At 31.8% G+C, this 27,258-nt stretch overlaps 3 protein-coding genes across 3 annotated transcripts; 1 reads left to right on the top strand and 2 right to left on the bottom strand.

The window, feature by feature from the left end:
• Window positions 1-7,363: 7,363 nt before the first annotated feature.
• On the top strand, window positions 7,364-10,394 carry LOC125831943 (uncharacterized). The gene is made up of 4 exons (XM_049511065.1): window positions 7,364-7,775; window positions 8,292-8,713; window positions 9,586-10,128; window positions 10,254-10,394. The coding sequence occupies exons 1-4, from the start codon at window positions 7,364-7,366 to the stop codon at window positions 10,359-10,361; spliced, it is 1,485 nt and encodes a 494-aa protein (XP_049367022.1). The 3' UTR covers window positions 10,362-10,394.
• A 410-nt stretch (window positions 10,395-10,804) lies between these two features.
• On the bottom strand, window positions 10,805-17,069 carry LOC125831929 (2-dehydro-3-deoxyphosphooctonate aldolase 1). The gene is made up of 14 exons (XM_049511046.1): window positions 16,914-17,069; window positions 16,716-16,813; window positions 16,184-16,280; window positions 15,850-15,915; window positions 15,291-15,350; window positions 15,108-15,182; window positions 14,823-14,907; window positions 14,299-14,357; window positions 14,123-14,167; window positions 13,520-13,618; window positions 13,181-13,228; window positions 13,008-13,055; window positions 11,451-11,528; window positions 10,805-11,113 (listed from the first exon to the last, which is right to left on the bottom strand). The coding sequence occupies exons 1-13, from the start codon at window positions 16,947-16,949 to the stop codon at window positions 11,472-11,474; spliced, it is 873 nt and encodes a 290-aa protein (XP_049367003.1). The 5' UTR covers window positions 16,950-17,069; the 3' UTR covers window positions 10,805-11,113; window positions 11,451-11,471.
• Window positions 17,070-18,240: 1,171 nt separating this feature from the next.
• LOC125831991 (uncharacterized) lies at window positions 18,241-20,295 on the bottom strand. The gene is made up of 3 exons (XM_049511118.1): window positions 20,079-20,295; window positions 19,433-19,567; window positions 18,241-19,311 (listed from the first exon to the last, which is right to left on the bottom strand). The coding sequence occupies exons 1-3, from the start codon at window positions 20,293-20,295 to the stop codon at window positions 18,341-18,343; spliced, it is 1,323 nt and encodes a 440-aa protein (XP_049367075.1). The 3' UTR covers window positions 18,241-18,340.
• Window positions 20,296-27,258: the final 6,963 nt, after the last annotated feature.

Genomic DNA, 27,258 nt, shown 5'->3' with positions numbered 1-27,258 from the left:
TCTCAGTTTTATCTCCAGTTACACAAAACCATTTCATTTTTACTTTACATGACGATATTTGATTGGACGGAACGTTCAGTAAAAAAAATAATATATAAAGATTGCGGAAATTTATACTAGATGGATATGCAAATAGGGACCGGGAATAGGATTACAAGGTGGGAAATCGAAATCCTCTCTAACAGAATAAAAATTCAGATAGTTATCCACTGGCCTATTAAAACTCTCTTATACCTTGTTTGGATGGTTGTTACTCGTTGTATTGTATTGTATTGTTGGTATAAATACAATGTTTGTTTTGATTGTTCTTAAATTTTGTTACGTAACGACGAAAAGATTCATTTTATTTAACGACCGATTTGGTGTGATCGTATCGTTACCTTAATATTTTCTTCTCATTTTGTCTTTATTTATTATTTAATAATTATATTTCATCATTTACCCTACTTTTTCAGAGTATACGGTGTACCCTATTTTTCTTGTAGGTTTATAATTCAAATTATAGATATGTGACATTATATAACGACGGAGAACGATACAATCTGTACAAATATTATATGCATTAAAACAATACAGTACGATACAATACAATAGAACACAAAACGATATAGTACGATATATTATGAAACAATACGTAACAACCATCCAAACAAAATGTTATATAAATTAAATCTCAAATTTAATTTTGGAATATCTCACCTTTTATCTTTATCTTGGGTAAGAAACGATCCCTTAGCACATGTAATTTAACCATGTCATCATGACATTATTTTAGCTTTAAGAATATATTATTAAGCGTAATAGTAAATTTTAAATATAAAATATCTTAGTGTTTTATGGATAGATTAAAAAGGAATGAGAAAACCATATAAAGTTGAACAAAGGATGTAAGTATATTTTTAATCAAATATAAAAGTTAAACAACTTAAAATTTTGTAGTACAAAAGTGTCATAATTGTTATGTTTTCATAAATGCACGTACACTCTTTTATTTAACATCATAGTGTTTGGGTGCATAAGAAGGTTCATATAGATACTTATGGCATACAAGCTAAACATATAAAAAATGTATTTTAAATTTATTATCTTAAATATATTATATTATTAAATTTAATATATTAATAGCATTGATTTTTAAAATAGAAGATAAATAGAAACAATTATAAATGGACAGATTACAAGTCATTGTAACTTAGCTAGATATTAATAGTAGTTGAATAGCCTGTGACAGAAGATGACTGAAAATGATATTTTGTTACTGTTAGTTTGTATGACAATAACAACACTTGAGAAAGGACTATACAAGGATAAGCTTTACGTGATATAAGACGATTCATCGTGAGTGAGTGGAAAGTACTCTTTTCTATTTAATAAGAGATTTTTAGATCGAGCACTGAATAGAAAATGATCACCTTGATTAGAGAATGCTTTACACTTTATATGAAATTTTTTTTAATGTAAATTTAAATTTAATTGAATCTCAATACGAACACGGCAGACTCAGTGAATAGAGACAAGAGTTAAAGGGCAAAGTAGGAATGAAAATGCTAACTTTTAAATAGTATGAGTCCATCAATGAACCTTTTGTGGAAAGAACTAGAGACAAGAGTTAAAGGGCAAAGTAGGAATGAAAATGCTAACTTTTAAATAGTATGAGTCCATCAATGAACCTTTTGTGGAAAGAACACTTGAAAACCTCAAATTTAGAAGGGTAATTTTGTCAAAGAAGGGCAAATTGGGTTATTTACTAAAAGTTGCTTGAAAATATTATATGTAGTTCACTATTTAAAGCATTATAGCCTACATTGGCAGTCTTGACAATGACGCTAGGACGAATATTAACCTCAATAAATACTTCAGGACTCGGTTGGTACGAGGGATAAAGAATAATTAATTTTAAAATTAGTTTATTGATGAGTTTATTTTATGTTTTGTTGGAATAAAATTGTGGGATATTTATTTCGTGATAAGTTATTTTGAAATTGTAATGTTATTTTTATCTCAAATAGAAGACGAAACAACAACACCTAAATAACAAAACCCGAAATAATTAATAGCAGAATAACTTATTCCCCAGTCAAACATCTCCTAATTAGTGAAGCGTTAATTGCTTGATAAAAAATCTTATGCTTATCGTCCAGAAGATAAAACGTAATATCTTTTATTGATGTAACTTACTTTTAAGGTTATTATAAAAGAGTCGATAAAGATAAAAATTAAGAAGTCTTTTTTTTGACGATATATCTCTTTTAGTATATCTATAATTAAATTTTTGAGTTGACTCGTATTTAGGGTCATTCTAAACCTGTAAAAATGTGGTACATAAATTTAACTCAAGTTCTCATTCCTCTACCGATGCTGAACTTCTTAACATTCTCTCACATGCCCAGACCTTAACTGGTGCGTAAACGCTTATAAATGGAGGTCCAACATCGGTGAACAACAATTGAGACGAGTCTAACTCTGATATGATATAAAGATATGACACCTGAGCCTAACTTAACTTCAAAAGTTAGCTCATGAGTGAAGATTTGTCCAAGTCCATACAAAGAGACCAATTTCTCATCCATCTACTGATGTGCAACTTCTTAACAAAACCAAAGAACAGAACTACGTGTGGGGCGTAGCACTACAACTCGAGTATATTAAGCTTTGATGGGGGGAGCAAAACAATGTGTGCAATGCAATTTTTCAAAATATAACAACATATTTACTGTAATTTCATAAATATGCTTTGAAAAGAGTGATGCGTACGCAATCTTATCGGCTAATCAAACTTTCATTCAATAAGGTTGGCTCATAATTAATATACAATATACCTGAAAAGAAGTAGGATATTGATGCTTTTGCCTTTGATCGGAGAAGTAAGTAGATATCCTGCAGACTTTACACAAAGTTGATCTATTTATATACTCCACAAACAGAGAAGTCTCTAATGATTTAAATATTGGGATTGGACAAAAAGTTATGCATGTATACAACTTTCTTACTGGCACAAAAGGTTAAGAAGAGGGTAATTAAATAGAAAAGTAAGAAGAAAGAATGATTGTCATTGAAGAATTATCTTATCCCATGCCTATACAGCTAGATTTTCACATGGCATAAACACATATACCTATGCCTTCATTTCAATGATCAACATAATACAAAAACATTTGGAATAAAAAAATGAAAAAAATAATATAGAAGAAGAATGTTGGAGATTAATTTTCTTGCATCTAAAATTGCTGTTTCTTGATTTGATATATTGTATCACTCTCTCACTTGCATTGATGAGTTGTGGGCTTAGATATTTTTTTGAAAAAAGATTTCAAGTGTATGTGTTAGAAAAATAATAAGGAAATACAATTGAAGAGAAGATGACTTTGATGCATGATGAATCACTTTTCTTAAAGAGATATTACACGTATACATATTGGAGAAAATACAAGCAATTATTTTTATGATACAACAAAGTCTTGTATATGTCTGCAGATTTTCTCTTAGAGTCTTTATATTTGTAGAACTTAAGAGATAATTTTTTATAATAGTCATGTTATTTCATAAACAAATGACTAATTTTCATAATAGTCATGTTCTTTCATGAACAGATGTGTATGTTCAATTTAAGACATCTATATATTACAAAATATCCAACTCTGGTGTGAAGGGAAAAAAATTCTAATTTTTTCATGTTTAATTAGTTAAAATGTTTTTTAAAATGATTCTTCTAGTGGGAGTAAAAAAACAAATTTCATAAGTGACATTTCAAACTCATTGTGTTCTTCCCACCCTCCACCCCTTCATCGCCAACAATCCCTACTCCGCCCTTATGGTAAATTATTGTTTTGTTTGAATTTGCTTCACTTAAACTTGATCGTTTTCCATCCTGTCAAATATTAAGAATTTATCGTCAATTTAATTATATCTAAGATAATTTAGAATATTAATTCAAAAGGCAAACAAGATATTGTGTGATCTGTGAATATCATCTTGGGGGGGGGGGGGGGGGGGATGTGAGGCCTTTCTTGTTGTCTATTATTTTTGGACTTGGGAGGTCCCTCTAGTAAAGCTTATAGGGCTACTCACCATATCTTACTACATATTACTCTCATGTTTTTTTGTCTCACAATTTAGAGAAATAAAAGACTAGACGTTTTTTGTTGTCATGTGCTTTTGCTTTTATACGTAGTCTGGTTGAAGAACAAGTTATTTAATTTCGAAGTTATAATGCAATTAATGAGACATGTTTTTTAATTATTGGAAGATATTTTAAGTTCATTTTGAACTTAAAATGGAATATATCGGATATGATATAAAGAAAATGTTTGATTTAATAAACCGGATAAACTGGAACAAACTTCTATTTTCAATTTATAACCTTGTTATGGTTGTAAAATGTTGAGATAAAAGCTATAGAGAAGGGAAAATGTGTCATTTCTTTTTTTTTTTATATCGAGATTGTTATAGAATTTACTATCTCAAAATTACTAATTCTAAAATAAAAAGTTGTATCAAATATGAAAAAAGAATAAGCCACATGAATTTATCTCGAGGTTATAATCACTTAGCCCACCAACCAAACAACCCCTGTAGTTTAATTTGTGCATATTATAATATCATTTTTTTATAGTAAAGTTAGATCCGATCGAATTACAATCAAATAGATAAGTTTTTCTACAGCAGAACATCATCCATAATTTCAAAGTTGGACCCATAGGAGTATATCTACCTACATCCACGTGTCAAGATGAAAATGAATTAGTAACTATAAAAATAAATCAGGCAACTCTTAATCAGAAGCGGAGATAGGTGGGGTTCCTGGTTCGGACGAACTCACTAACTTTTTCATAGACCGTGTATTTGTATTGAAAAATTAAATAAATATATATATATATTAACTTGTGAACCTCCTAAAAAAATTGATTGACAACTAGAAGTGGTAAGAAAAGGTGGTGAAAATGATTTTCACACTAGTGTTGTAGGTTCGAACCCCACTATCAATAAAAATGTCTCTTTACCTTTAAAAAAAATGCATGTTTTGCAATATTTTTCTCTTCTATCCTAAAATTTAGAACCCCCAAACTCCTAACTCTGGCTCTGCCTATGCTCTTACCTTAGGAAAATTTTGAACTCTTAAATCATTGAGTTAATCTTTACTTTTGTATTTGGGTGATTCAAAATCATATACCTATACGTAACAAATAAAAAAATTATCCTATATATACAATGTATTTTTTTAACGAGGGGGTTTGAATGAACACCCTCTTGACCCTAGATCCGCCCCTGCCTACTTATCCCCACTTCCTTCTTGTGTTTCTTTCACTACTATTTTTGACTGAATTGGTTCCTTTGTTTATATACCTAACAATGAAATGGTGGGGACAAACTAATGACAATATTAGCCAGAGAAATTAAAGGAGTGTTGGACCTTAGGGGCATGTGGTGATTAGATAAGTCATGTTTCAATGTTGGCACTAGAAGAATTAATTTATCTTTTCTTATAGTTTTTGTTTGTGGTGTTTATTAGGTTTTTGAGTAGTCAATTTACACTTCTATAGTCCACCAAAATCCAAATCATATCTAAGATATTGTATGTATGCAGAAAATTAATTAAGAAGATATTTCCATTGATCACTAGATAGGATCAATTTTGTCTAAATTCAACTCTATTGTCCTTCCAATAATTTTGGAAATAATGTAAGTTCATGGTAAATTATTTTAAGTTGTTATTGACTTATAACCTTTCAAGAAAACACTCTTCACTCTCTAGACCCGCCCTTAATTGAATAACCACTATATAAATCAACCTGATAAGGATCCTAAATGGGTAGAATTCGTACGACAAGGACATGTCTAGATCGTTTGTACAGACAGACTTTTTGGATGCTAAGATCCAAAGTCAAGAGAGAAACAACCTAAATCGTACGCTAAGATTCCTAAGCAGTCACTTAGTAGAAAAGAAAGTGATCGAGCGATGACAACCAGGATGTTCTAATTTTAAAAAAATTGGGTTAATTTGAAATATTTAATTCCAAGGGCATGGCCCACAAAGTTGGAGGACCCAATTCATGTTACCAGCTGTGCAGGTATTATGGGTCATGTGCTAGTTTACTCACATAAGCCCCAAAGAACGTTTCGGTGCTCTGTGGACCCTTCACTTCGATCAGTTTGGAAAGTGATCTGATAATTGAATTTAATTTAGTATAATCATACAAGAATACAAAATTAATAAGATCTCTATCCCATTCTTACGTAACAAATTATATATCTATCTTGTCGGTCCTCAATCTCGTTACGAATTACCATAACAAATTTTTCCTTATGATATCTAGATTTGTTATTTTAAGAGAATGATATAATAAAACGATCAAGATAAAATTCATTGAATTAAAGATTAGATGATTGAAATGAAGAAGTGCTAAATACAGGGTGTTATGTGATAGAATAATTAGAATGTCTATTAAAGTGAAAGATAAATTCTGCAAAATAGTTACAATACTAATATTATTATTGCACTGAATATTGGGTTGCTAGAGATGCAGTTAGATAAATATGTGGTAATACAAGATTAGATAGGAATAAAAATAGTATTGAGGATAAATTAAGAGAATTAGGTCGTTTAAGATGACATGGTCATATCTTATATCGACCTACATATGCAATGATTCATAAGTGTTAAATTATGGTGAGTGAAAGTATTAAAAACGAACGAGATAAACCTAAAATTATATGAAAGGAGGTCGTATGAAAAAACCTACCATTTCCTGAAATCAATACAAACTTAATTACAACTTATTTGATTAGACTTCTAATATCAGTTTATTTTGAATAGTACTTTATGCTAAATTAATCTACATTTAAGATATTGAAAATAGCTCATAACACCTTTTGTTAACCTTTGAGATCAAACAATAATCTTAACATTTTATTTTTCCACTCAAATCTACCCCTAAGGTATTGAAAATGATCGACTCAAAATGCTTTCTATTACTTGAAATTTAAAAAAATGACCTTAACGTTTTCTTTTCGACTCAGATCTACCATGACCAGCCACGAAAAATTCCAAAACTTTAAATTTCCACATGGCATCATCTAAATATACCACGTCTAACATTTATAATATCAATTAAACTCACACCATTTTAGCAAAGTAAATAGATAAATATAATTTAACATGTTCAAACTACTCACATAACAAATCACTCTTGTTACTATAATTTTTAATTTAATATTATCTGCGCATCGTGTAGATTTATTCATTCCTCTAACAAACTTCAAAAAATTAATCCGATTATGTCTCTTACTCACCAATTTTCTTCTCCATCATGAATTATTGTAAACAAACTCAACCATTTTAATTAATCTCTTCATAATAATTATAATGAGTGCTTCTCAACGTTCTCAACGGAATTTCATAACTTGGTTATTCGTTTTAATATTAATCATTTATCTTATTTACTCCACAAATTACATTCTTAACAATGATGATTGTTCTTCCAATATTGATGAAGTTGATCATCTTTCGACGAATAATAACACGTCTACGTTCACTCTTCAAGATGAAGAAAAAAACAAACAAAATGATGAATATTATAAAAATGTTCGAAAAAAAGAAGAGGAAACTAAGCTCAAACATGTTGTGTTTGGGATAGCTGGATCGTCGATTTTGTGGGATAAAAGGAAAGAGTATATTAAGTTATGGTGGAAACCAGGAGAGACAAGAGGTGTTGTTTGGTTAGATGAAAATGTCAAAATTAATAACAATGAAGCCCTACCTGATATTAGGATTTCAGGTGATCGCGATGACATGTTTGTTTTTATTTGTTTTCTGATATCGATGTTTCGATCTTTAGGTTTTTATCGTTGAAATTATTATACTTTTTGTAAACTCTATATGTCAAAAATGATGAGTTCATGAGTTGAACATTGGGTACCTTTTAAATAAATAATTACTGATTTTAGCAATACTTTTTATTTATTACCATTTATAGCAATACATAGCAATACTATGTTAAATCTACAATATGTATTAAAAGTGAATTATGTATGCAATATATATGGATTATAACTGTTTTTCTAAATATATTATGATTGTTTGTACTATAAGTGTATTAAAATGTGTGATAAATGTATTATCCATCAATAAAACTTGTATTATATGTGAATAATAAATTGTTCTTTGTAATATGTATTATAAATGTATTAAAAGTGATCAAGTGAAAAAAAAATGTTATTGCTATAAATGGTAAATATTTTTTAATGTAGTATATTTATTTATTATATACAAGTATTGATCCTTTTTTTTTCAGATGACACTACAAATTTTCATTACACGAATCGACAAGGGAGAAGATCGGCTCTAAGGATATCTAGGGTTGTTTCAGAGACGTTAAGGTTGGGTTTGAAAGACGTGAGATGGTTCGTGATGGGGGATGATGATACAGTATTTTTTGTGGAAAATGTAGTTAGGGTTTTATCAAAATATGATCATAACCAATATTACTATATTGGTAGCTCTTCAGAAAGTCATGTACAAAATATTTTTTTTTCATATTCAATGGCTTATGGTGGTGGTGGATTTGCAATTAGTTATCCATTGGCAAAAGAGTTAGAAAAAATGCAAGATAGTTGTATACAAAGATATCCTGGATTATATGGAAGTGATGATAGAGTTCAAGCTTGTATGGCTGAACTTGGTGTACCACTTACAAAAGAACGCGGATTTCATCAGGTAAAATTTTTATTTATACTGACAATATAAAGAATTTTTACACTATCGATCGATGTAAGTTTACGTATCATAGTAGGTTATTAATTTCGTAAATCATAAATAGTTATGTTTAATTAGTTATCATTTAGGTGACTTGAAATTCTCTATCAATTGATTGATATACTTGTTTTATTTGGACATTTGAGTTTACCTATCTATATAGGAGCATAGATCCCATGTGCAAATGAAACATATGATCACATAATTATATGGCAAATGGAATAAAGTCACCTTTCTTTTATCTTGTAACAAAAAAATCACTCAATTATCGATTGTTATGTTCCCCCGACACTTCAATAATTTATTTGTTGGATGCGTGTTAGATCCTCTAAAAAGTTGTGCATTTCTTGAAAATACAACACGGGTCAAGCAACATTGATTATAAGTTAAACTCAATTCTTATACATTTTGACTTTATCGTAAGTCATAGGCTATGTTGCTCAAACTCTTTAAAATAGTTGTCTGGCATATGTTGAATCCTTTGAAAAAATTGTATTTTTTGAGAATCCAACACGGATACAAGTTCATACAACTGTATTATCGGAGAATCAGAGTTACATAGATTATAAGTACTCTAAAACATTGGCTGAAATTGATGATCTTTTTTTGTTTTGTTTGTGGTAGTATAGTATAATGTATACATGGGAACTTATGGATGATAACTCATATGCTATGTTGCTCACTCTTAGAAAATATCATCAAATGTATGTCGGATCTCCAAAAGTATTACTTACATTTTGGAAAGTCCGAGCTACATAGAATTATAAGTACCCTAAAGCATTGGTTGAAATTGATGATTTTTTTTTTGTTTTGTTTTGTTTGTGGTAGTATAGTATGATGTATATGGGAACTTACTAGGCCTATTGGGAGCACATCCAGTAACACCACTAGTCTCACTTCATCATCTTGATGTAGTAGACCCAATATTCCCAGGAATTTCCAGGGTTAACGGTCTCCAACGCCTATTTGAATCATCGAAACTCGACTCAGCTAACCTAATGCAACAATCAATTTGCTATGACAAAGAGAGATATTGGTCAATTTCAGTGTCATGGGGCTATGTTGTTCAGATAATTAGAGGAAATGTTTCACCTAGAGAACTTGAAATGCCTTCAAGGACATTTCTCAATTGGTACAGAAGAGCAGATTACACTGCTTATGCATTCAACACTAGGCCTGTTACAAAACACCCTTGCCAGAAACCTTTTGTGTATTACATGAACACCGCGAAATTTGATCATTCGAGAAATCAGATTATTGGGATTTATTATAGACATAGAGAGTCTTCACCTTCTTGCAGATGGAAAATTGAGTCACCTGAGAATATCAACAGCATTGTTTTGTTGAAAAGACCAGATAACAACAGATGGCAAAAGGTACAATTTTTAACACTTCTATACATACATTTGTCGTATGGTGTCCAGATCAATTTGTGCATATCGACTATAACACCTTTTCGTATAATGTTTTTACTGGATCTTTTATTTTTCTTCTGGTGCAGTCTCCAAGGAGGGATTGTTGTGGTGTTTTACCATCAAACAATAACTCAAAGTCAAATTTGTACATGTGGGTAGGCAGTTGCAGAGATGGTGAAATCAGTGAATTGTAGCTGTTAGGGAGAGAGGCTTTACTTTATTTTTTTCTAGTTCATCTGTAGTTCGCTTTTTAGGCCATAGAAACTATCCAAACATTGGAAGTATAAAATGAAATTGCAACACCTGAATCATTCAATATACTCCCTGTGTAAACACCACACTAATTTACACCATTGTAACTTTTTGTACAAGTGAAATCTGTTACCAAATCAGATGACATATTATAGATTATATAGGCTATTTTGCCTTGAAATCACATTCTATATGTCTTATTTTTTTGTGCAAGTAAAGACTAGCAAGGCATTCTCTTGCACCAATTCCTCTCTCACAAACAAAGCTAACAGCTGTGGCAATATCTGTTTTGGAGACTGATAATACGATAACATGAGTTTCAGCTAGCAACTGTTGCATCTCAATCGAATGCATAGAAGGAATACTTCCTCAACAACAACAGAAGTTGAATGAAATCACAGTGTAAGTTAAATAGCATGAATTTCTTACAAAGGTGTAACATATGGTACCGAAAGGTTCTAAAGGAAGTCCAAAGAGAGCATTTTTAGCATTCTAAATGCACTGGAAATGTTACAACTCTCACCAATGAATCGGTCTTGGATCAAATTACAATAAACAGTGAAAATTTAATAATGTTCAGTATAGTAACGAATACACGCTGTGTAATATCTTCAAAGTAGCAAACTAAAAATGCAGGAAGCTCATCACCACATGTAAGCTAAAACGACTGGAGACATCTTCTCTGCAGAATCATCTGGTTAACATTGATATTAAGGATAAGAATATGGAAGTTGAGAGATTAATGATGTCAAGGTTTACAACTAACAAGTTCATAGGGCTCAAGAAAACATTCTCATCTATGTTAGACAGGTAGTTTGTCAACAAAGTGAACTATCAGAATATCCAGATCAGAAACTAATATATGAATCATGGACTAGATAAAACCAATTCATTTCCCAGAAGTAGTAAGAAAAAACACTACATAAAGTATAATGTAAATCATAAACTGCAACATAAGTTCAACTGGTCAAGTACAACTGCTATGAGCTTGAACACATAATGTATAGTTTATGGGTTAGAATATTGCTTACTGATAGCCAAACTTCTGTGCCCTAATCACAAAATGGAGTGAGATCAATTTTGAACTGCTGCTTCCCCTTGCTAACTCTCTGTAAGAAATGTGATATCAGGAAAAAAAAAAAAAAGAATAACTGCTAAGTGCTTGGAAGAAAGGAACACAGAGATATACAAAAAATGCTAGAAGCATAAGCTAAATGACAACATATACCACCATTAAGTAGTTTGATTTCTTTGTTCCTTGTATTTACCAACATCTATTTATTGTTTTAATTCACTGATTTTTTCTGTAAAATCCAAAAGTTTTCAGAAAGGCAACTTTTATGAGTTTTACTCATGTTTTCATGAAAGGGAGCCTTGGACAATTGTTAACTTGTCTCCGTGTGACCTAGAGATCATGGGTTCGAACTGTGGAACCAACCAATGATGCTTGTGTCATGGCAGGTTTGTACAGTACACCCCCTTGGTGTGCAGTCCTTCAACCCTGCATGAGTGCGGGATGCTTCATATCGAGCTGTCATTTTTTCATTTATAGTATTCTAATAACAATTAATATATCACTTTGCCAACTACTTCCTCCATTTCTATTACTTGGCACATGTTGACCTGACACATTCCTTAAGAAAGCTATAATTAGAGGTATATTTTTACTAAACTAACCTTATTAATGATGCTTTAGAACTTTAAATTTGACTACTACTTTATGTAGCTATTTAATACTAAGGGTAATATGGGAAAAAAGTGATAAAACTCTCTTGATTTCTGAAATGGACAAGTAAAATGAAACATCTATTTCTGGTATAAGGGCCAAGTAAAATGAAATAGAGGGAGTATATTTATTTTCTGGCGCTGCTTTCGCAAAGACAACCTGTGGGGAGACGAGGGGCATGCATTAATGCTTTGATATCTGCATTAAAGTGCCATTTAAGAGAGACAATTGTCCAACTTAAACTTCACCAAGTTATTTGGTTAAAACGCACATCAAATGAGCATTCAACTCCACTGCAAAGTAGCCAGATGTTCCAAAATTATAGTCTTGGAAATACCCTTGTGGAACAGGGAACTACATCTACATCTCCTAACAACCCTCTTCAACTCTGGTATAGACCATAGCATCCACACCGGCATCATTCTAGGGTCAACAGGCAACAGAAGATGCTAAAATTGGCAACTACAGACTACTTATTAATTAGGTTAGAGGAATTAGGAAAACAAAAAACATAATTGAAATAAAGAAAAATTAGCAAATGTTTTGGATAAATGACATAAGAAAAAATTAAAAAGAAAAAAATATAGAAGAGGAAAACTAGGAAATACAAAATTTTGATTAACCTACTCTTTTATGCATTTCTCCTATCTTTTCCCTCCTATGTCATATACTTCAAGCACCAAATATGCCTGCTATAGCTTAACACAACCTACTCAAACGCCCAGTGTTTTGGATATACCATAGCACCTTAACAGTCTCCCTATATCTTCTACAACTGTTGGTACTTGGAAGCTTAGCTTCATTTATTTATGCAACAAAGAGTGTCAAATATGCAATTCATGCTAAACAGAAATTGACTTACACCAAGCGTAACAAGCTCTTCTAGTAGTTCCTCCAGATGACGCAGAGGCTGAGTCAATACAAAGCATTGATCAAATTAATAGCTAAAATCAGAATGCCACAGTTTCATTTTAAGGGAAAAAAAGAGGATGTCCCAAAAGTCTCAACATATAATATAGTTTGCGTGTAACTTACCCACTGTGTTGGACCATCAACTGGAGCACTCAGAGGATCATTGTGCACCTAATGAAAAATATCTCTGATTCAGTTGAGCAGATTTTTTTTTGAGAATGAGTTCAGCAGAAAATTAAAGCAAGTTTTGACAAAACGGATATCCTAAAAGTTCAGGAATCTCAAGAAGGCTTGAAAGTTTTTCTTTTGAATGAATGCACCAGCTAAAGTAATATCACCGCATTTTGATTCCAACTCTCCAGTTCCTTTCACTCTCCTCTTAAGCAAGGAGTAAATATCTTTTTCTTAAACAAGAAGTGCAAGCAGATTGCAACTTTACAAATACCAGATGCTCTTTTATACCTCCATAAATATTCCATCTACTCCCACAGCAACAGCTGTCCTGGCAATACAAGGAATTAATTCACGAAGACCGCCACTAGCAACACCACCACCTTCCAGCTGTACAAGAATGCAGAACTTCAATTCATTGACATAGAATAAACTTTAACACTAGATCCTAGAAATGGTCTGGATTATGCGATTGAACTCATGATCTTAGAACGTTGAATTGGCTACTGGTTAATAGTTGAAATAAATTATTAACAGTTGATTCTGAGGCTTGAAAGATACAAACAGCACAAAGTCAGGATGATGTCATAATGAAAGAGAAGATAGGCAATTAGGGGTTGATTCTGTACACAGATGTGTCTAACATGATATGGAAGAAGGAATTTCTGCTAATTAAACCTAAAAAGCTTCAAACTAATTAAACTCCACGAGTCATAGTCATGGACTCAAAGTGAATGCTTATGCTGTCAATAAACTGCACATATCCATTACTGATCTGCTATGGTAAACTAGAATAGTTTCTCCTTTTCTTTCCAATTTATCAGTGCATAACATATCAAAGACTCCTCTAAAGATTTTCAGTACTCTCTAAGGAAGGGTAAAAGAACAATGCACCTTTTTGCCTGCAGGCTGTTGTAATGAATGAGTTATATCAGCAACCTGAGATATAAGAATGTAAATGAGAAAAAGGACATCCAAAAACAAATATCTATGTATAGAATAAGTGGATTCCTCCAGTTATTTTATCTGGGAATGTAATAATAAAATACAGTGACAAATAAGACTCTTACAACAGGGCAATTGGCCTCCCTCATCCACTCAAAGTTCCGTGGATCTACAATCAAGTCATCTGCAGAGTCAAATAATATATGTTAGATTTAAATACTTACGGTAAGACTCCTCCTTACCGAGTTTGGGAACAGCTATGCGTTGTGAAGGTCCTACAGATAAGAGTAATATCCACCCCATCCACCTAAACGTCTTGCCTTTACTGTTATATCAGGAATTACTCCACTTATTGCTCGACTTAAAACGAATAATGGATTTGCTTCTGTCTACACTAGGTCCCCACCCCAGAATCATTTTGCATCTGACCTTTTATGCACCTTTCATGAACACCGAGTTCATTTATCCTATGCTTAGCATTGCCCATTAGAAGATCAGTGCAGAAAATTATTCACAATGTACTTGTAAATCTTCAATACCTTCCTTTCCAGATTAAAAAAAAAAAAAAAACTGAAAATAACTTCTCAGAGACTTGCTTCCATCCAACTAGAAAAAATTAATAAGAAGAAACAAACTGAAGAAAACTTACTATAGCCAAACATTGTTCCTCTCTCACACACCATGACATTTTGATTTCCAGCCAATCTCACTTTTTCAGCAGAATTTAACATCACCTGAGAACATTGTAGCATAAGTAAAAAAACAGACAGAATATGAAACCCACGAGTGAATCCAAGATAAAGGACACAAATTTATCACTGTTTTGACAAGGGCAAGTGAAAGGAGAGCTAAAAAGAAACTGAAAAGAGGAACGTTACTTACTGATAGATCTAATTAAAAAAAAAAAAAAAAAAAAAAAAGGAAAGTTACTTACTGAAGAAGCACAAAACTGGCCCTTCTTAATGTTAATAACTTTTCCAGTCTTGGCAGCTGCAACAAGTAGGTCGGTCTGTCATAAAAAGCCAAAAAATAGATCAATATGGCTGCTTCCTGAGAAATGTATTTAAAATTTGGGCAGAAAAAGTCACAATATCTTTCTGAAAATGAAGATTATAACCTGCCTACATAAGAAAGCAGGAATTTGAATTATATCTGCAACCCGGCCAACAGCTTCACACTGAAAAAACACTGTTAGATGCAGTTCATATTGGAAGGGAAACTACTTCTGGACCACCAATATTCAATGATGCGCTGATATACAAAATGGATAAATGAACTGAAAATATCACATTACACGGATACCCGAACTTATTTTTTTGCATAATATGTTTCTGACAAATTAAGAGTCCGTACAACCAACAACACACTAAGCTTTTGTAATCTTCTCCAACCATAGAACAGAACATCCATGACATTCTCAGAATAGTCGGAAATGAGGAATATCATACAAAAAAAAGTATTTGTGGAATGGAAAAACCTTAAGTTGGCCAATAAACTTAAGAGGAATAAGAATGGATGAGAAGAAAAAATAATGCACAATTTATTTACCGAAGTAACATAATTTCCTAAGTGAATATTGAATTAGATCATCAAATTCCCCAATCAAACAGAATATCACCACAAGAATTTTAATTATAAATGGCAGAGTGCCACCAACATATGCAAACAAATTTTACCTGAATAGATTCATGAACATCAGTAACAATGGGTACATCATATATTGTTTTCACCTTTTCAAGGATCTGCAACAAAGGAGGAAAAGTGATTAGTTATATGCTGGAAGGGTTTATGTAATAGTGGAATTCATACATGAGATGGAATATAGCATATTAAGCCAGGCTGCAAAATTATATCACAAGAGAAGAAGGATTAAAGACCTTCATTCACAATATACATATTTCTAAAACTGATATAGGAGTTCAAAAAACCAACATGAAACCAAAGTATTGTGATATCCTTCCAGAAATTAAAGTGCCTGATGTTTCCAGCAAAGTAATGGCACTTTTATACCTTCAAGCCTTCAGCCAAGCCAGGACCACGGAATGATTTAGACGAGGTTCGATTAGCCTTGTCAAAGCTCGACTTGAACACAAACTTCAACCCAAGTCTATTAAAAAAAAAGATAACTCAATCATTAAGTGCCTGTTTGGCCATGGATGTTTCCAGCAAAACTGTTTGGAGACAGAATTGTTACAATTTTCCGGAATCGAAAAACTCCAAAAATCATATTTTTAACTCCAAATCACTCACAACTACTCAAAAACAACTCTAATTTGTATACATGTCCAAAAACAACTCCACTTTCCAAATACCATTCCAACTTGAAAGCAAATATTACTTTTTTTTTCAAATTTCACAATTCTTATGTCCACTAAATTCATAATGAAAAACAACACTAATGAATCTCAAATTGGACCATACGATCAAATACCATTCTTAGAGCTAAACTGGTGAAATGCATAAAACTGCAAAATCCACTTGTAAAACAACTAAATACATCCCAAAATCACATATGACACTGTAAGAGAGATGAGAAAGTTACTTGGAAGTGATATTCTTCAAGTGTTTGGCCATGTAAAGAATGTGATCCTCGGATTCAATCACATTTGGACCCGCTAGTAAGAAAAATGGCTCTGCTGCCTGATTTTTTTCGGATTTCAGACAGTAATCAAGCAGTTAGTCTTTAAGCAAGATGTGAAAATGAACAACTTTTGAGAAAATAACATCGAAATTTTGAAACCTTGAGCTGGTTGAAGAGCAGTGATGATGATTCCATTTGTTCGCCGGAGTAATTTTCCAAAGAGTTCGCCGGAGTAATTTTCCGAAAGTGAAAGCAAAGCAGTTATTCAGATCCAGCTAGCTTGGATGGAATTTGGGCTTGTGAGCTCATAAAGTCTAAAACGGGACGGGCCCATAATGATTTATTCCTTTACTCTTTTTACAAAAAAAAAATGGAAAAATTATCGAATTATACAAATACTTATGACATATTTATTAATTCTCGGAATAGTTTAAAATAATTACATATTATTTCACTAAATAATATTTTTCTATCATATTTAAAGTCATATACACCTAGATATATGTGTTTTTGCTGCCAGATACACTAAAATACAAAAAAGGGCAAGCGGGATATTCTTTGTATCCCAGATACATGTAAATCACATTATATACATGCATATAGAATGTCAGATACATTCTGAAATACAGATACATAGGGAGGGGGGGGGGGGGGTAGTGGAGAGTGAGATAGGAAAGAGGCGAGCGAGAGAGTTAAATACATGTGAATTCATGTAGATACAATGTATCTAAAACAAATTACACATAATTCTGACTCTATGTATCCGAGATTCATGTATCTAGAAGAGGCAGATACAATATCTGAGGCCTAAAGTATGGTAAGGAACGTAATATTGCAAATTAGGTAAAAGTTTATGTAATTATCTCTTAAAATAGCGGGATTTGTGTTGTTTGCCTTAAAAGAAAAAATACTAACAATTTATGTTACCAAAGCCAACACATCTATTTTGTGCTCCCTCTGCCAAATTTATATGACTTGTCTAAATTTTGAGAGTCAAACATATTTTTTTTTTAGATATTTTTAATTTTTAATTATTGTAATTAAAATAGTCTTATTTAGTTTTAAAATATGTAGTAATTTTATTTTGAAAAAACTAATTATTATTTTCTATAGCCAATGTATGAGAGTGGTCTTTGATTTTTGTTCATTTTGCTCATTTACTCAAATTTTGGGAATCAAAATATCCTTAATTGTGATCTAAATTTATAAGGCATGAATTTAGAGAACTTTTACTTTGTTTATCAAAAGTTTTTGGAATAAGCTATGTTCACAAATTGAACTCATGTCTTTATCGGCATAAATTTTGTAGGAATTAAATCATGTCTTATAAATAATCACTCGTGAGTTATAAATTACTCGAGGTATAACGTTTTGCAACTAAACTTATACATCTAGGCACATTGTTTGCTAACTTAATCACATAATAGAACATTAACTATGCAATTAAGCAAAACAGACAGAATTAAAACTAAAAAAGTTTCAATCTTGCTAAAGTTTCTCATTTCTTCATGAATTCACCATAACAGAGCTGATTCAAGAAAAAAAAAACAGAGCAGTGAACCAGTTACTCAGTACATTGATCTTCATCACTGCAGCAAAAAGATACTAACACTCAAAAAAACCATCAATTTCTCAATGGAAAATGGAATATTTGAATCAGACCCATCAATAAACCCTCTTCCTCTTGCAGGAAAAAATGGTGGAAATTTCGGCTTTAATGGTGGACTAGGCGCATCAGGTATTGGTGGACTTTCAACAGGAGGAGATAACAGGGGTTCAGCATTATTAACAGAGTACTCAAGAATTTTATCGACCCCATGAAATGTGAAAGCAAGATTTACGTATAGATCTGGGTATGTGATTTGAGACCCATCAATGGTGAAATTGGATAAAGAATTGTTGGTGACGATGATGAATTTAGAAGGCAAAAGAGTTGGGATTCGTGTGTTGGGTTTGAGCTGTCGGAGATCGGAGAAAGAGAGGCGTTGTGGGATTATGTGATAAGCGATTAATAATGGGTCTAAGTTTTGCACACCAACTGTTTGATGATTTGCCATGGCGGTTTTTCCAGGGATGAAGAAGGTGGCGGTGAGTGGAAGAGATGATAAATCTGCTGAAGATAACAAATTAGCCCACCCCACGAAATCCCCTGCTCCGATTAATGCCTCTAAGATGTTATTCAGTTGCTGTTCTTGGATTTGGCGCTGTGTTAGCGACGGCGGCGGAGGTGATGACGTTGATGTGGTTGAGAACGACGGCGTTGGTGGTGGAAATGTAGGCGGCAGTGTTGGTGAAACTGATGCGAAAGAGATGAGATGAATTGAACTGTGATTCAGATATTCCGGCACATCAATTCCGCCATTGTTGACCTTCAAGTTCGATTTTCCCAGTGTTGATGCCAAAGAGACGAGATGAAATCGACTTTGATTCCATGATTCAAGGATTTCAGTTCCTCCATTGTTGGAATTTCTCAGTGGAGTTTTGTACTCTGTTTTCAGATAGAGATCCAAGTCGTACTTCTGATCATGAACAGAGATCAAGTTTTGCATCATTCTCACTGTAAAAACATTCAAATCAAAGATTCTTAACTTCAGATTATGAACAGAGATGTATGAAACTCAACAAAATCAAAAAAAAAAGAAGAACAAAAAACAGAGAAATTCAGATCCCATGCTTACCAAAAATACTGGTGTAAATCAAAAGGTAGAGTAAGAAGAGAAACGTGGCAATGGTAACAACAACAGACATCCGTAGAGCCATTTTCATGAAAGTTGTTCTTGAGCTTTTCTTCTTCTTCTGTAAATTTTGGATCTCTGAAGAAGAAGAAGAAGAAGCAAAATTTAGCGGTTACTTATGTAAATAAAATTCAGTTAGTTAAAAAGGCGGGAGACCTTGTTATTGGCTTTTCACGTGCCAAGTTTTTGTTAAAATCAGTTATACAATTGCATTATAGCATATGTATGCAATTATATTTAACGACTTTTTTAAAAATGTAGATAGGTGTGTGATTGCTGAATTCTTAAAAAATAAAGTATATTTACTTGTTCATTTTAGTAAATTGAGAGAATTTCTATTACCCTATTCGTCTAGTTTATGTGACATCGTTTGATTGGATAAGAAGTTTAAGTAATAAAGAAAAACTTTATTATGTTTACCGAATTGCTTCGTAATTCATACTTTGTAATGTGTTTAGTGAACCCAATAATAACATTTTTAGCTGCACCAGAACCAGTGTATCGTTAAATTAGTACCAAGAAATCAACAAAAAGAGAAAGAAGAATCATTCAGAAACAGGGGAACATACTAATAATGAAGCATATATACCTTGTGTGAGTGCGACTAAAAAGCCGACAAGAAAGGCGAGGAAGAGGAAAGTGAAGAGAATAAGAATGAAGTAGGCGACCCAAATATCTTCCATAAACCTTGCGCGACGGGATTCATCAGCAACAGTATCAGTATCAGCATCAGCGAACCAATCGAAAATCCGTTCATCCATTCTCTCTTTCCACAATAACAATTTCATGTAAATCCATTCAGCCATTCTCTTCGTTGATTTTTTTTTTCTGTACAAAAAACAGGGGATATGCAATCGTTATGTGAGGAGTGAGATTTTATATCGACTCTACTTGTTAATTAAAAGTCGGTTATTAATTTGTTAAAATGGGGAAGGCGCCAATTCTTTCCTTTTTTTTCAACTTCTAATTATTTTTAAAAAGTTACGTGTATATTTAAATGATAATAATAATATTTTTTTAAGAAAGTATACTTTTATTTTAATGTTTTATTTGATTTTTTTCACTTATTTTGATATTTGTCTGAAATTAAATTATTTTAAATATAAGAAATTTGAAGTCAAATCAAAAGGAAACACAAAGAAAATAAAAGGAATAAATAAAATAAATTATAAAAAGAGAAATATAATGAATGAAGTAAAATATAGTCATAAATATGTTGGGTTTTGTGTCTTTTTTCCTTTCTATGTGAATAAATAAAAGTCCAAGGTATTGGGTTTCACTCCTTTCCTTTGTGGATAAATTTTGCCCACTTTTGCTCATAACCCCAATATTATGGTGCATATGTAAGACTTTCTTTTAGGTCTTATTTTGAAAGAATCACAAGAGATTGAGAGCAGGAGAAAAGTGAGAGAGTGCAGATTTTCGCACAAGCCCTAGCAGCCAATTTTAAATTGCGATTCCCGCTTCGTTTCTTATCCAATTGAGCTGATTTTGGGACAGCTTGTTCCTTTCAACTTATCTTTGATTGGGAACTGATAGAGGGTGATTTGGAGTCCTGTAGCTCCATATTTTTGCTCGTGAACAATAGTTGCATATTTGGTGATTCTTTTATTTCTCTAGTTTTTGGTGCTATCTTGTAGTTTTGACTTGAATTTTCTTCCATTATTGCCCTGTCGTGCACATTTATTTTGTGTTTGCCTTTTCCAACAATATATGCGAGAGAGCTTATGAAGAATTCATTTATCGCTACATTGATGGTTGGGACGGACGGGATACTTGATAACATGAATGACAGTGAGATTGAGGAAATTGTTTGGAGAAGGATCAGCGAGAAGTTGAAAATAAAGGAGTTGGCTATGAAGATTGGATGCGTTGCAATGAAGAAACTAACGGTAGATCAACAACTAGTATGAAAATCGAATACGTTGGCAATGACTTCATTCTTTTTTTTTAGCAACTCTTTAATTATAACTTTTTCATCGACTTCAATTCAAATAAAACATTTTTAAGCACATATGAAAAGGGAATACATTAATGAAGAAGCTACAATGGAAGTAACGGAGAAAAGAATACTAACAACGATAAATAATAAGATAATTGAAGGTAATCAAAATGGAAGCAAAGAGACAAGTTGAATCAAGTCTCTGTTATCAGTTTTGAGTTTACTTGTAGAGAAATATGTAGACTCTCTGTTTTGAGTTTAATTCGACAAATTCAGTACAAAAATACGTATCAATTTGAGTATTCATTATTTCTTGAACTTGAACAATTTGTGTATTCATCATATCTTGAACTTGAATCAACTTGAGTATTCATCATTTCTGTGAAAATTGTTATTTATCCATTGGATGATCATCAACAGATTCAGTCCACCAGTAAAAACAGTTGAACACGCATTCGTCCATTCTCTCCTTCCATAACAACAATTTCGTCAACATCTTCAATCAATCATCAGTTTTCTTCACTTTTTTTCTGTAAAAATGGGATATGTGATTCTTATGTGAGGAGTTAGATGTTATATATATTCTAGTTATAGTTAAATTAATAATTTGTTCAAATGGGCGCCAATTCTTACTAGTGTATTACACTCTATGTAATTCTTACGGTTAAAGATCATTTAGTAGGGTATATAAGAATAATGTATAATATATATGTATGTTATTTATGTAACTATATACTTCGATATAGTATATGATATTTCATTATGTTATTTTTAAATATCAAATATCATATCGAATACTAAACAATTTAAAATGTATACCATAATACCAAAATCACAGTATTGAAAATTTCGATATGGTATGTTAATTCGATATATGGCATACCATGCCTACCCCCACCTACTGTTAGAAAAATGACTCACATATACCCTTGCGGTTACAAAAGTGGTTCACGTATACATTTTTATCTGATGAAAGTGAAAAAAAGTAAATCCAAAATATTTTTTTTAATTTTTTTTTATAGGGGTATATTTGATCCTTTTCAAAAATGACTCACATGACTTCTTCTTTTTACTTTTGTAGACTGTAGTTATCATTATTTGAGTTTCAAAAATTAATTACTTTCCAGATATTAGTTACTTTCCAGATATATTGTAATTTTTTATAAATGTAAAAAAAATTGTGACATATATGATAAATTTTTACAAGAAAGTTAGTGAAAAAAATAAATTTGATCATCAAAAAGTAAATTTTAGAAGAATCAATTACTATATCTTTTGAGGAGTTATATGGGTAGTTATAGTTAGTTAAATAACTAATTTGTTCAAATACTAGTGTATTACACTATGTAATTCTTACGGTTAAGTTCATTTAGTAGGGTATATAAGAATAATGTATGTTATTTATGTAACTATATACTTCGGTATAGTATTCGATATTTCAGTATGTTATTTCTAAATATCAAATATCATCGAATACTAAACAATTTAAAATGTATACCATAATACCAAAATCACAGTATCGAAAATTTCGATATGGTATGTTAATTCGATATATGTCATACCATGCCTACCCCCACCTACTGTTAGAAAAATGACTCACATATACCCTTGCGGTTACAAAAGTGGTTCACGTATACACTTTTATCTTATGAAAGTGAAAAAAAGTAAATCCAAAATATATTTTTTAATTATATTTTATTGGGGTATATTTGATCCTTTTCAAAAATGACTTCTTCTTTTTACTTCTGTAGTTATCATTATTCGAGTTTCTTATTCTTATTTTTATTTTTCTTTTTCTTTTTTTTGTGAAAGATATATTGTAATTTTTTATAAATGTAAAAAAAATTAATTACTTTCCAGATATATTGTAATTTTTTATAAATGTAAAAAAAATTGTGACATATATGATAAATTTTTACAAGAAAGTTAGTGATAAAAATAAATTTGACCATCAAAAAGTAAATTTTAGAAGAATCAATTATTATATCTTTTTTCAGCAACTCTTTAATTACAACTTTTTCATCGACTTCAATTCAAGTAAAAGATTTAAAAATAGGTATAAAAAGGGAGTAGTTAAGAAGCTACGACGGAAGTAACAGAGAAAAGAACAAAATAATATGATAATCGAACGAAAAAGAATAAAAGGTAATCAAAATGGAAGCAAAGAGACAAGTAATATGGAAGAATGAATACTCATTTCATTTGTATCAAGACTCTGTTATCAGTTTTGAGTATCAATGAATACTTCCAGTAGAGAAATATGTAGACTCTCTGTTTTCAGTTTTGAGTTTAATTCGACAAATTCAGTACATCAATTTGTGTATTCATCATTTCTTGAACTTGCAGCTCCATTTCTGTGAAAATTGTTAATTGACATTATTCTATCAATGTCAATGCAAACAAAGTACTCTCCGTATTAATTTAGGTGATATTTTAATATATATAAATATAAATGATTTAAAATATTTTTTTCATTTTATTTTACTTGTTCATTTTAGCAAATTGAGAAATAAGGGAAATTATATTAGTTTACCAAATTGCTTTTATTAAAGTCATTCCAGTACTTACTTTTACTTGATTTTTCTTCACAATAAAGTATTAAGTGAGAACCAATAAGATTTAAACGAGGATGGTGCCATTGAATAGTTGTCAAATAAAAAAATGTGACATTCTTTTTCAGACGAATTAAAATAAAAAGGGCATCACATGAATAAGGATAGAGGGAGTGTGTGTGTATATATATATATATAGGGATTCTAGTTCTTGGACAAAATTTCGAGAAAAATGAGGAAGATGATTCTTTATAAAGTTTCCACTGGCTTGGGCCCATTTCACATACCTGCTTGCATCGTCTCGCGAAAACAGGAATAATTCTCTGTTATGAAGTCGTACGGATGAATAATTTATGATTGAAAACTAGAATCGTAGGCCTTCAATTTGATAGGTTGTAGGCACTCTAGATCTTTATAGATTGAGAGAAAAACTTTGAGATATTTGACCTAATTTTAGAGAAACTCTTAAAAAAGAAACTTGCAATAACTTTCGCCAACTTTTATTTGGCTACTCGCTTATTTCAAAACTTAAAATACACTCTTGAACAATTCAAATAGGTCATACCATATATTAATTTAGACATTCCAAAAAGGGTGTGGTGTTACGATACACCTTTTATTAAAAATTGTAATATAAATTGTTACTTAAAGAAAATAATGATAGGACTCCCTCCATTCCTTTTTTAACTTGTCACAATTCATATCACGGGAGTCGATTCAACTAATTTTCAGAGCTAAATTAAAGTATAAGAAATTTAAAATTTTAGATATTCGAAAATAATATGAAAAATACTATAAGTTGAAATCTTTCTCATATAAATATGACAAACTATACATCTTAAATTATTAATCAAAATACATGTAATTTTGACTCTCAAAAAACATTTTAAAGCACATATGGAAAGGGAATACATTAATGAAAAAGCTATGAAGGAAATAGTGAAGAAAAGAATACTAACAACAACAAATATTACGATAATCGAATCAAAGAGAAGAATAATTAATCTAAATGGAAGCAAAGAGAGAAGTAATAGAGATGAATGAATACTCATATTTCATTTTATTTGAATGACTAACAAGACTCTGTTTTTCAGTTTACAAAGAATGAGCTATGAATTCGACAAATGTATTTCTCATTTGTTGAAATTCCATAACAAAGAATGAGATATGATTTCTTGAACTTGAATCAATTTGAGTATTCATCATTTCTTGAACTTTCAGAGACGATACGAGATGAACTGGACTGTGATTCAGAGATCCGGCATATCAGTTCTGCCATTTTTGACCTTCAAGTTCAATTTTCTCCCTGGTACAAATGTAGGACCGTTCGCCTGTTGATACGGCGACGGTGGTGTTGCTGAAACTGACTGTGGATGAGCCATAAAGCCGAGATGAACTGGACTGTGACGATTCAGTGATTCTGGCATATCAGTTCCGCCATTGTTGACCTTCAAGTTCGATTTTCTCAGTGGTACAAATGTAGTGCCATTCGCCTGTTGATATGCCGACGGTGGTGTTGCTGAAACTGACTGTGGATGAGCCATAAAGCCGAGATGAACTGGACTGTGACGATTCAGTGATTCTGGCATATCAGTTCCGCCATTGTTGACCTTCAAGTTCGATTTTCTCAGTGGTACAAATGTAAGGCCGTTCACCGGCGGCGGTGTTGGTGAAACTGACGGTGGACGAGCTGATTCCGAAATGGGTTTTCCACGTTTCTTAAACACTCTGAATCTCGCTGTAAAATCATTTTAGTACAAAAAAAACAATCAGTATTTGAAAATTCAAGAACAGAGAAAGAACCCCATGTATGAAAATCAAAAAAGAAGAGCAGAAAACAGAGACCCCATGCTTACCAAGGATGGCAAACAGCGACCCCACGATTAATAAGCAAATGAAAAAAATGCGAATTTTGCAATTTCGACTTAGAGCCATTTTCACGGAGAGCCAAAGAGGGAAAATTGGTTATTGAACTTTTCTTCTTCTTCTGTAAATTTTGGATCTCTGAAGAAGAAGAAGCAAATCTGAGCGGTTACTTATATATGTAAATAAAATTCAGTTACTAAAAAAGGCGGGAGAACCAGTTACAAAATACAGTTATTGTATGAATGGGGATGCAAAAGGGTGTATTCTCTAGTAATGTACTCCTTTATCCTAATTTTTGTAGCACTTTTAAGGATTTCGAAATTTAAATAAGGTGGGAGTGACTTTTGTGGTGAACAAAATGAGGGAAGCAAGACTGAGATGGTTTGGACATGTGAAGAGGACCTACGCTGATGCACCAATGAGGAGGTGCGAGAAATAGGTTATAGAGGGTACGAGAAGAGGCAGAGGTGAGAGAAGTGATAAGACAAGAGATGACCCAACTTCAGGTTCCAAGGACATGAATTTAGATAGGAGGGTGTGTAAGACACATATCAGGATAGAGGTTAGAAGGTAGTGTAGTATTTGTCTTGTTTGGGGTGGTTGGTGTTTGTCATTGTACTAGTGGTATTATTATTGTTTAGTGTGTTTCAAATATCGCACTATTGTATTGTTGTTTTGCGTCTTTCTGGTACACTTTGCACTATTTACGTGTTACTTGCTATATTTTATTCACTGACTCCTTCTTTATATTGGAAACAACCTCTCTACATCCACAAGTTAGTGGACTAGTGTAAGGTTTGTGTATATTTAGTGGACTTATTTTCCTTTTTAATCCATTTTAAAAAGTATGTCTCTTTCCTTTTTTTCAGCAGTTCTCTAATTATAACTTTTCACATGACATATTAAAAACCACAACATTAAATGACATTTTGGTAAATTTGACATATCTTAATTTTAGATCAGAAAGTTCAAAGTCTTAATTATTTTCGTAAATTCCGTAACGAGTTAAAATAAGTCAAACAGATTGAAACGGAAAAAGTAAAATTTTTAACCTTTCAGAAAACTTGATCAAACTTAATAGGTGGTAGACAAGTAGAGAAACCGTTTCCATAGACCTCAATTCATGTAAAATATTTTAAAACATGTATAAAAATGGAGTACATTAGTTAAGAAGCTACGAAGGAAGTAACGGAGAAAAGACTACTGACAAGAACAAATAATATGATAATCGAACAAAAAAGAAAAATAGGTAATCAAAACTTGAAGCAAAGAAACAAGTAATATGGATTAATGAATACTCATATTTCATTTCATTGAATAACAAGACTCTGTTTTACAGTTTTCTTTTATGAATCAAATCAATAGTTCGATTACAAAGAATGAAATATGAATTCGACAAATGTGTTGAA

Source organism: Solanum verrucosum, unplaced genomic scaffold (assembly GCF_900185275.1).
Source record: "Solanum verrucosum unplaced genomic scaffold, falcon-dt-bn FXZP01000042.1, whole genome shotgun sequence".
In the NCBI taxonomy this organism is placed as follows: Eukaryota; Viridiplantae; Streptophyta; class Magnoliopsida; order Solanales; family Solanaceae; genus Solanum; species Solanum verrucosum.
The sequence above is the reverse complement of the archived record's forward strand: the minus strand, read 5'-3'. Positions and strand labels throughout refer to the sequence as shown.

Coding starts and splice junctions, on each gene's coding strand:
- LOC125831991 (XM_049511118.1), bottom strand. CDS start 20,295: ATGGCTGAATGGATTTACATGAAATTGTTATTGTGGAAAGAGAGAATG. Junction 19,568..20,078: donor TTTAGTCGCACTCACACAAG/GTATATATGCTT, acceptor CTTCTTCTTCAG/AGATCCAAAATTTACAGAAG. Junction 19,312..19,432: donor GATTTACACCAGTATTTTTG/GTAAGCATGGGA, acceptor ATGTTTTTACAG/TGAGAATGATGCAAAACTTG.
- LOC125831929 (XM_049511046.1), bottom strand. CDS start 16,949: ATGGAATCATCATCACTGCTCTTCAACCAGCTCAAG. Junction 15,351..15,849: donor ATGTTCATGAATCTATTCAG/GTAAAATTTGTT, acceptor GTGTTTTTTCAG/TGTGAAGCTGTTGGCCGGGT. Junction 13,619..14,122: donor AACAGCCTGCAGGCAAAAAG/GTGCATTGTTCT, acceptor ATTCTTGTACAG/CTGGAAGGTGGTGGTGTTGC.
- LOC125831943 (XM_049511065.1), top strand. CDS start 7,364: ATGAGTGCTTCTCAACGTTCTCAACGGAATTTCATAACTTGGTTATTC. Junction 8,714..9,585: donor AAGAACGCGGATTTCATCAG/GTAAAATTTTTA, acceptor GTGGTAGTATAG/TATGATGTATATGGGAACTT. Junction 10,129..10,253: donor ATAACAACAGATGGCAAAAG/GTACAATTTTTA, acceptor CTTCTGGTGCAG/TCTCCAAGGAGGGATTGTTG.